General features: G+C 37.2%; 1 protein-coding gene across 1 annotated transcript; it reads right to left on the reverse strand.

The window, feature by feature from the left end:
- Nucleotides 1-1122: 1122 nt before the first annotated feature.
- Nucleotides 1123-7657, reverse strand: G6PC2 (glucose-6-phosphatase, catalytic, 2). Its single transcript, XM_004674572.1, has 5 exons — nt 7371-7657; nt 6704-6813; nt 4749-4860; nt 2447-2562; nt 1123-1694 (listed from the first exon to the last, which is right to left on the reverse strand). The coding sequence occupies exons 1-5, from the start codon at nt 7586-7588 to the stop codon at nt 1183-1185; spliced, it is 1068 nt and encodes a 355-aa protein (XP_004674629.1). The 5' UTR covers nt 7589-7657; the 3' UTR covers nt 1123-1182.
- Between the last annotated feature and the right edge of the window lie 2562 nt (nt 7658-10219).

The following is a 10219-nucleotide window of genomic DNA, read 5'->3' on the forward strand; positions in this document are numbered from 1 at the left end:
GAAACACTAGGTCTAATGAGGACCAAAAAAAACCTTACTGAGAAAGTCTTAGTATAATATTAACACTCCATCAATAATACTTTTTAAAGTAAAGCTATAAATTTTCATCACAGTTTATTATACACAGAGATTAACCCAGCTGACAGATACAAGCAGTGAATAGTTTTCTTGGCTTAGAAAGCAAATTGAGGAAGGCACTTGATCTCACTGGTTTTGAAAGACTGGCTCTTCAAAATAAAGTATGGGGAAAACCTAGTAAAGAGAGAAGCCTTTTGGAATGAATAATGTTCTAAACAGAGTATCTGTAGCAGCATTTATTGAACTATTGGAAGGTAAAATTGTAAAACAGAAACCAGAAGTGAAGCAGAGTTTCAAGGCCAGAAAGTAGCCTGGCGTGTCTTGCTTTCCCTGAACCCATAGCTGAGCCCCACAGACCTCACCACGCTCTGCCTGGATGCATGGTGTAATGTAAGTTAACCCAGCTGGGCATCTTACTATCATTTCTGGAAAAATAGCTGACTTGCATGGCCACTAACATAAAGTCTATATAAAAGCACTCACTTTCACAGGTTTTTACTTCTTGAAAATGGAAAAGCTAAACAGCCATTATAATGGAAATGTGTGGAAACTTGGGTTCAAGTCCTGTTCAGATTGTGTAGTCACAACTGCAATTTTTCTCCCTTGATAGAACCACCACTTCCTTATCTGAAAACTGAGGAAATCGGACTTGACTGGGGCCCCCACTAGAATGCCCACAGTACGCAGAACCAGCCTGCTCTTAAGAGGAGAAAGTCCTGATGCTGGGGCTCCTATTGAGGAGCTGAGGACAGTGATGACAAGAGCACGCCCGTGTCCTGCTGGGGACAAGCTGGCAGCTCCCCCCCTGGGCTCCAGCAGGACCTCAGTCCTGATGCTGCCAGAAAATTAAATTTTAAAGAAAATACAGAAAGTTTTGTGTCCAATATTCTGATTTTTTACGTGTTGGTAACTCAAAATAAGAAAAAAAAAAAAACCCTGTTTAGACTAAACTAAACATTATATGTGGGTGGGATGGGCCTGAGGCCACCATTTTGTGTTCTTTAATTGAAAGCCTCCAATCTCTCCCTGCTCTGTGGGTCTGCAGGGGGCTGGAGAGGAGGAGGGTCATCCCGGGTCCACAGATTACTAGCTCTTAATACAACTCTAATCAATCTTCTTTTCTCTGGGCTTCATTAGCATATGAATACAGTAGGGAATCAATGCAACCACAGTCAGTGGGATGGATGCACTTTTACAGAAAGACAGCACGTAAAATAAATGCTCTGTGTGAGTGGGAAGCTTGATGAAGTGGTAGAGCTGCAGTGTGGCCAACGAGGCCACGACGCAGAGCAGGCGAAAGCTCAGCTTGTAGCTGTTTTCTCCTCTGCAGCTCCTGAGGAACATCTCCGAGTTGATGGCAAAGCCCAAACCAAACAGGGTCCCGAGATTTCTCACAAGTCCGGCAAAAGGCGTGGTGTCAATGTGGATCCAGTCGGGGTCGGCACACCATTTCTTGGCGATAGGTACAGACCACAGCAGGTCAATGTCAAGCAGTCTGAGAAGCAGGTAAAAGCCAAGGGCAAACAGGAAAAGGAAGAGGTTGGTCTTCAGGTAAGTGCTCAGGCTGGCCGTTTGGATGCCTGATGCATGTTGGAAGACCTCTGCTACCACCATGCCTGTGGAGAGCAGGAGACACTCAGATTACCAGGTGCCCTTGAACTCTGTGGCAATCACTCCTCTCTGCATTCAAAAATTTAGCCATAAGTTTTAATTAAAAAGGGTTTTGACACCTATGTTCTTCCATTTCCCAGCGGCTTTTTAGCAATAAATAAAAACACACAACTGACCTCTGGGTCTTGATACCACTCTTATGAGTACAAGAGGATCTCTAGGAGTCTGTGGCACTGAGTGACGATCCAGTGCATTGTAAAGGCAGAGCACTGATTGAGGTGTTATAATTAATATTTCATCTGTCAATTGGCAGTTACTTTAGAAAGCCTTTGAATGCTATGTGGGACTGAACTGCAGAAACCCAATCATGGTGAATGCTGCATCAGGAATGCAAAGCAGCTAGTAAGTGAAGTCCCTTGTCTTGTAATAATCACCACAGTTGTTTCAGAGAGAGTGGCATGGCGTTCAAGTTGGAAGGACATAATTAAGTTCCCTGAAGCACAACATGAGAGTTAGAGTCAGCTCTGTAAGAGCTGTTCCTGCTCAGCGCTTACACACTGATACCAACCAAGTGTGTACACAGTGGATTTGAGAAGTGTGTTGAATCGCTTAAACTTCTAGTGTGGCATTCAGTATCCTGACTTGACAGAACTATCTGAGATTGGGGAACTGTTTACCAGGGGGAATCTGACAACATAAAACAAATGACATTAAAGTTTTCCCCAAAATTACACAACTAAATGTAAAGGATATTTACCACCAATTACTCCAAGAATAACTTGATGAGGAAAATGTGTTGCTATGAATACTCTGGAGATGCAGACACTGATTTGAATCAACCAAAAAAGACTCCAAAGAAATGACCAGGTCAGCCTAAGATGGAAGAAACAAGCGTAAAAAGCAAAGAAAATTTATCACTAATAAAATTAGGGGGATGACACGAGATAAGCTTCTTCAGAGGAATCACCTATCTGTGACGTACGTTCTTGACTAAATGGCTGTTTTTTCAAAATGTTTCTACATGCTCCATAAGATTTGAAAAGCTCTAACAGAGAAGTTTTACATGTATTAATGCATTACACTTAATCAGTGCTATATCCTGTGATTTTAATAAATGTTATAAAAGGAAGCCATTTTGACTCCTGATCAATGTTTTAATGGAGTTAGGGGAAATGCAATTTTAGAAAGAATTACTAATAACAAGAATGATGATGAATAAATCATACACATCTATACTCTCCGCCATATGTACTACCTCATTACCCTTCCCTCTAAGCATTGCTTTTTGGAAGAAAATTCACAGAAAGGCAGCTGCCACTGTGATAAAAAGCACCTAGGGCAACCTGTCAAGGACAAGTTTGCAGTGAGTTTAATTTCATAAATTCTCAAGAGCTCTATTTCCTTTTCTTAAAATGAGATATCAACAGCCTCCCTGGTGGCCTAGGGGTTAAGTCTAGTTGCCACCATTGAGGCCTGAGTTCTAGCCCCTCCCAGAGAGCTGACCCATATGGTGCAGCAGACCTCTCCTGTCTTGCCTGCTGCTCCCCTCAGCAGTGTATTTCTGACTGTTCTGCTCCCCACTCTGTCTCTGGTGAATTCTCTCAACCCTGCATCGATGGCCTACACCTTAGTCCTTCTATAAAATAAATAAATATTAGAAAAAGAAAATTGTGATATCAAAACTCGGGATAAGAAAGTTGACCTATAAGAGGTATACTTTGAATTAAAAGCAGCAATATGCAAAAAATAAAAATATTAAAATCCAAGCAATATTTATCATTTTAATAGAAAAAGAATTAGCTATGTTGAGTTCAAAGAAACTTCAAGGATTCTGAATAGTGTGTTCCTGATAATAGGACCAAACTTTAGTTACTGACTAAAGAAACTGGCTACAGACTAAAGAAAAGCAAGACTTTCAAGGAGTTATTAAGCAGGGGTCACAAGAAAAATAAGCAAGAATTTGGTCAGGTTGAGGTATGGGATAGCCCTCAACAAATTTTGCTGCATGAAAGAAACACTGAACCTACCAAAAATGAAAAAGAATTACAAGAATTATTTTTTAGAAGAAACAAAATTTCTCCAGATTTGGAAATAGGCGGGGGAAAAGTGAGGCTAGCTAGATTCACTTTGAAAAATTGTCTTTGAATAGAAAATGTTGATTTCTTTAAATTATAACAATGTATTATTACTGTTGTTTTGTACTGAATAACAAACACATGCAATATGATAGTCTCAGTAGAATAAACTTTAGACACCCAGATTTCTTTGGTCATTTGTTGCTTATATAACCCAGTACTAAATGGGTTACAAAATGGGCTATTTGATGGATTTTTGAAAAAATTTTATTTCAGGAGAACTTTTATAGAATAATATAAGGCAGTATTAAACAATTAACTGACAAATCTTATTCCAAGCAGTTTAATAACTTATGATTAAAGTGGTGCTCCGGATTATTTTAATGATAGACTATTTAGAAAAAAAAATAAAATAGAAGGAAACAGTCCAGTTCTACAATATTTGTGAGTGATATTAAATTTCCAGACCTTTTTAAATGTTATGAATCTACTAACATTAACTACCTCTACTAACATTCAAATTAAGATTTAGCTCTACTGGCGGGTTGGAAAGTCTTTAAAGTTAGAACATATAATATTGATGTCAAAAGCACTGGCTATTCAAAGAGAGAAGTAGAATTATACCAAATAAAGGGGTAAATACAAGGGCAATGATTCTCAAAATCTAGTGAGGGAATATACATATAAAATTATTTCCTTATATAATTTTGGATGACTTATTAATGAACTACCAAAATGATTACTGCATTAAAGAAAACTACAGGCACATTTAGCAAATTATTACTCAATTAAATGTTTCCAGCCCTTATAAGTGGTAATAGCTGTGAGTTAATTAGAACATTTACCTTAGAGGAAAATGTTTTCTAATCATTTTGAATAAGGATATTTCAACAACTAAAAATATGCTAAAATGAATTTTGAAAAAGATTTTCTATATTAGAAATTGTCACATTGCAATGTTATAGAAATGGGAGCAAAGCTGACCTGTGCAGAGTGGTAGACAACTTATCCATTTGACTGACAGTGTGGCTCAAGGTAGCTGTTATCATGATGTACCAGACACAGGAAGAGCCCATTGCATGGCCAGATGGACTTCCTGCAACAACAAAGTGTTGATCCATTTGAAAAGTGGCTGATAGAGTATCAGTATCAAAAATGGTAAAATGCCAATTTTGCCATGCAAAATGCAAATAACTCAGGGTAATAACAAAACTCATAATCTGTATATACTATTTAGAAATAGGTTGCTAAAAAAGAAATGAGCCTCAAAATACTACTTCAAAAATTTTCCAGATTTTTCAAGTTCATTGATTTCTGGCAATCAGAATCTCAAGATCAACTAAAAACTCAGATTGTTGCACCAAAATCTGTCATACCTCTAGTCCTTTACTTCTACTTGTTTATAATTGATGAGAAATTTAAGGTACTTGTAGTGGATCTTGATTCCATGGGCTGAAAAGGCAAACATCTAAAGGATGCATAGCTATATTTGAATTACCCATTGACTTACAAATGACTGCTAAGTATAAGCAGTTACCAGCCACTGCATTAGGTATCTTCATTTTGAAATAGAGGGACTGTGAAGGGGAACTAACCCTGGTAAAGAAGCCACAGACAGCTATCTGTTTTACTATCAGAACGGCTTTCCTATGCTGCTTAATTTTTTAAAAATTACTTTGCCTGATACTCTCCCCCAAGTTTTTGCCAACAGGAAATTCATTCAGGCAAATACCAGTGCTGTTTTGAAAAATTCTATGTTAAACAAAGACAAATCTATTTTTTATAGAACTAATTCTTTTAAATCTATTGCTTATGTAGGTCTTTTCAGAACTTTTATGTTCTTAAATGAATTGTAAATTTGCAAAGAGAGTTCTTCCCCCTCCCCTCAGAATATCTCATATCTCTCATAAAAATAGAACACAGACTGGGAAATGCTGGAATGGACCAAGTTAGCATTTCACTAATTTCAAAGACCACCTATCCATCTAACATTATTTTCACAGAGTTAAAATACATACCATCCAGGACCTGATGGAATGCACATTCTCTATGAAAGCCAGCACAAAAAGAATTATTAAACTACTGTGTTATAAATAATATGGAATACACTTTTGGGAGAGCAAAGATGAATGATATTCAGATAACTTACTAGAAATTTATGCATTTGCTCCCTTTAGCTCCAAGATGTCTGTCAAATGGCAAAAACTTTTGCTATGTAATAAATTGTGGTGAGGTTTAATATAATACAGTCTTATAAATAGAAACAATAACATGTAATTTTCATGTATATCATCATAAATCCTTATTTGCAGTCTTAAATTCAACTTCTATAGTAAAGATTTTATAATCATACAGATTCTTACAATAATAAAAATACATGACCCAAGAAATTTGTTTTGTATGCTATACACAGAAGAGCAAAAAAAATTTAAAGAAAAAAATTTAAAGAAATAATCCTAAGATTAGAAATAATTTTTGCTTGCATTCATAATACCCAGGTGGTCTTACTCCTCTTATAAAATTTTGTCCATTTTTCCCTCATTCATTGAGATTCTCAGAAAACCTATAATAACTGAAAGTTTTTCAGCAGCCGATAAATAAACATTTCTAGGATTTTAAGTATAGCTCCTTGGGAATTGTTTGTAGCTAACTTTTTTTTTTTTAATATTTAGTAATCACATCCTGACAAAAAACAAATGCCAAATATAAAGTCATTTGGTGAGTGTTTTCTTAACTTAGTCTTTTACCATTAATGAAATGAACTTTGATTAGTTGTAAAATTCCTATCTTTTCTCACTGGCAATACTTACACATATAAACTTATAGCATGCATATCTACTTCTTTAATATACTGTATAGTAGACAGTTATCCAATGATAATTATACCTAATGACTCTGTTAGAATATCTTCAGTAACTTGAAGCTGGTATCACTCTTACCTGGACCTGTTTCACATGTTGTGGGGAATTGTTCCAGGCACGGGCTTGAGTGATTTGAGTAAATCTGATTTTCTTGCACCCACCAATAAGGCCGATGACCAAACAATATCCTGTATTTCAAGAAATATAAATAAGTCTTACCATTTAATTACATAGCAGTTACTTAACTGGAGAATAATTGTGTTCTCCTATGAGAATGACTCAAGCTGAAAGCTGATAGGGAAAGCTCATGACTAGGAGAATTTTAAAAGGACTTTGGTTCTGGTCTGGTCTTGTTATAGTGGATGACACAGTCATTTTGGGATTGTTATCCTAGTTTCCAGTAAAAACAGGGACTTATAGGGGCCTAGAGGTGCTTTGGGTACTTAGATGGGGAATATCAAAGTGGTCCCCATAAAAGAGGTTCATTGTGATAGTGCTCATTTAATTATTAACTTCTTGCCTAATTGAAACATGTACATTCAGTGTTTTGGAATTTACTTATCAGTCAGATAACGCATACATTTCTATATTTCTTGTAAATTCTATTTACAAATTATTGTTTCAAGCTAACCAGTATGTTTGAAAGATTTTCCAAACAGAACTACACACCTGAAATGTGATCACTAAATCAAAGTTGCATATTTAAGAATAAGCTTTAGGAAAAATGCAATAAAACAAGTCTTACCATTTAAAAATAAGATTGAACCAATCCCCAATGACTGCCACCCAAATCATCTTGGTTCCAACTGTCTGATTAAGTTGAAACCATAGTGGAAAATAAATAGAAAAGATATTCCGGGGGTCTCCAACATTGGACATAAAATTTAGAAAATTGTAGTATGTTCGATAGTCCTTCTGCAAATGCTGAATAATAAGCACTCCATTCCTATGAAGGAAATCCATCTTGAAAAAGAGGTAACTAAAAACAGAGCAGCTGGAGCTGCCAGGGCGTGTTTTATATAGTGCTTTGTGGCAGGTTCAATTATTATTATACCATGTGATGCTGACTCTGAGGAGAGGGCATGTGGGCCCTCCTCTGATGAAAACCTCACTTATTTATAATTTTAATTGGTGCCAGAGAGGTGAAATGAAGTACATGCTGATTTGTGGCAAGTTGAGGAGAAATTTGGGTAGAAATGTGATGAATTTCTTATGCAACCTCCCTTTTGTGTGAACAGTTGGATCATGTTTGCTTGAAATTTCTTACACAGTTCATTTCCTTCAAGGGAAAGAGACATTAGCAATTTCTATGCTTGGCTGGAAGTCTACGCAAATAATTACTGTATGTCAAATAGCCCTTAAAGCCATGCATTTTAATTTAAAATAGACTGTGCTTCCCTGACTATTTTATTGGGATTTTGGGGAAGAAGATGAGTAAATATCAGGCATGAAAAATGTATATGGTGATACATTATCATCTGATTACAGACTTTTAAATAAAACATATTTTGATATTTCTTAATTAGCAAAGACAATGATGTGAAAAGAGGAAAATTACATGGAACATATGAAATCTGCAAGGAAATGTGTTATTTCCTGACCACAGGACAAGTAAGCAGAGGTGGTGCTCACTTGGGCTACCCAACTGCTAGGACTGCATCACTTTTATAGACTAGAGAATACAGTTGGCTTTGAACAATTAGGAAATGGATGTTGAAAACAGTGTGTTTAGTGGAAGTACTCAGGAAGCACCAAAACAAACTTGTAGACTGGAAATAAACAGAAGGGCAGCTCAAAGAGACCTATGGATTCAAGTCAGAAGTGAGATGCTAGACTTAGAGTCAAATTGTGTCCTCGAGGTCATTGTGAAAGTTCTAAGTCTTACAGGTGGCAGAAAGGGAAAGCAAGCAACCTTACCTGATACCTTATCATTCATATGGTGTCTTCACTAATCATTGCTCCCTTCACTAGGAACCTTCTTCACAAGCTAAGAAAACCACTTTGAATTTCTCCTAGCATCCCACCCCATCATTTAACAGCGCCGTTTGTTATGGGGAATCCAGGGTGTACCTTTTCAGTCTCTGTTACCTCTCCTGAAAGAAGTTCTTTGCGTTTTGGGATCATTTCCTAGAAAGCAATACCTTGCCCTACCTCAGATCAATGAAATTTTTGGTGATGGGACCTAAGCATTCACATTTTAAAAATACTTCCCAAATGAGTCCAATGTGCAGTTGGTTGAGAATCATCATGATAAAGCAATTCATACATGAACTGTTCTCAGCGTCTCTCCCTCCCATAAGTCAACCTGAAAGAGGCTTCAATGACATTTAATGTGTAATTTACTGCATGTAACTGCATTTTCCTGCTATATTCATTTCTGCACGAACTGATTCATCTTGTCAAGACGTCAGAGAATCTTGCTTTTGTATTGCAGAAAATTGTACTCTAATGAAAAATTACCCATTTTGTGATGATTTGCATATGAACTTGGTACTTGGGCCAAAAAAGGTGAAACAGTGGTGACAACTGAAATCACTCTGAGGAAATAGGGCCTGCTGTTGGGTAATCTCCTCCCTGAGTTTTCTGTGGGCACAACTGGAGGGACCTTAATTACAGCCTGGTTTCTGTGGATGAGAACTTTGCTTTGACAGTCACAAAGTGGGATCACAAGCTACTCCATGTCATTTCTCAGAAGTGATTTTAAGTGGCTGCCAGGAAATGAATTTTAATCTCTGTCCATGGCAAGGGTTTTACCAGCCCCTTTTTTATCATTCCTATCATTTCAGTAAAAGGAGGACCAGAAAGTGTCAGTTAGCACTGGCTCTCAGCACATTTTGCTCTTTCCCCAGGCAGCCCATGAATTACACCTACACTCATTTCTCCCAGTAGTGTGCTAATCTGATCCAAATGATGTATGTGTTGAGGTGAAATTAATTGTGTTAAAAACTCATTGTGCTTTAGAATGTCTTGCATTAATGCTCTTCCAATTTTTCATTTTAAAAATACTCTATCTTATTATCTGATTTTAACTTCACAGAGGTCCAGTAATCTTCTTTTCAATGACGAGGAAATGGACAAGTAACCTGCCCTGGGTCATTTTAGTGTTATAGCCCTGTTTGGAGATTAAATTTTATCTCCAGAGCAATGCTTCTTCCTAGTTGAAGCAGCATCCAGACTGCTTCAGGCCAACATTGGTCAGATTTAAAAGAGCTGCAAAGTGAATAAAAGCTGTTGCTCTAGCCAGCTTGATTCATATGCTTTCAACAGCCAGGCCTTTAGTTCCCTGCCATAAACCTCTTCCATGTAGCCCTCAGAGAGATGTTTGGTTGCTACAGATACCCATCTGGTCAGCTGCCAGATCACTAGGATAATTTCATTAATGTAGTCACTATTTTGAACTTCTACTGGTGACTTACCCAATCATTTGACAGCAGAGGCATAGTGGTGATGGGGCTTCAGTGGCAACTGTTTCCTTCTGAGTCTTTGATCTTTCCAAGAAGAAATATCCAGTGTCATCACTGTGGGTATCTCGGAACTCAATGATGGCTTTGGGATACAGCAAACAGATTTCTTCCTGGGGACAACAAGAATTGT

This window comes from Condylura cristata, unplaced genomic scaffold (genome assembly GCF_000260355.1).
Source record: "Condylura cristata isolate star-nosed mole 26May11 unplaced genomic scaffold, ConCri1.0 scaffold00002, whole genome shotgun sequence".
Taxonomy (NCBI): Eukaryota; Metazoa; Chordata; class Mammalia; order Eulipotyphla; family Talpidae; genus Condylura; species Condylura cristata.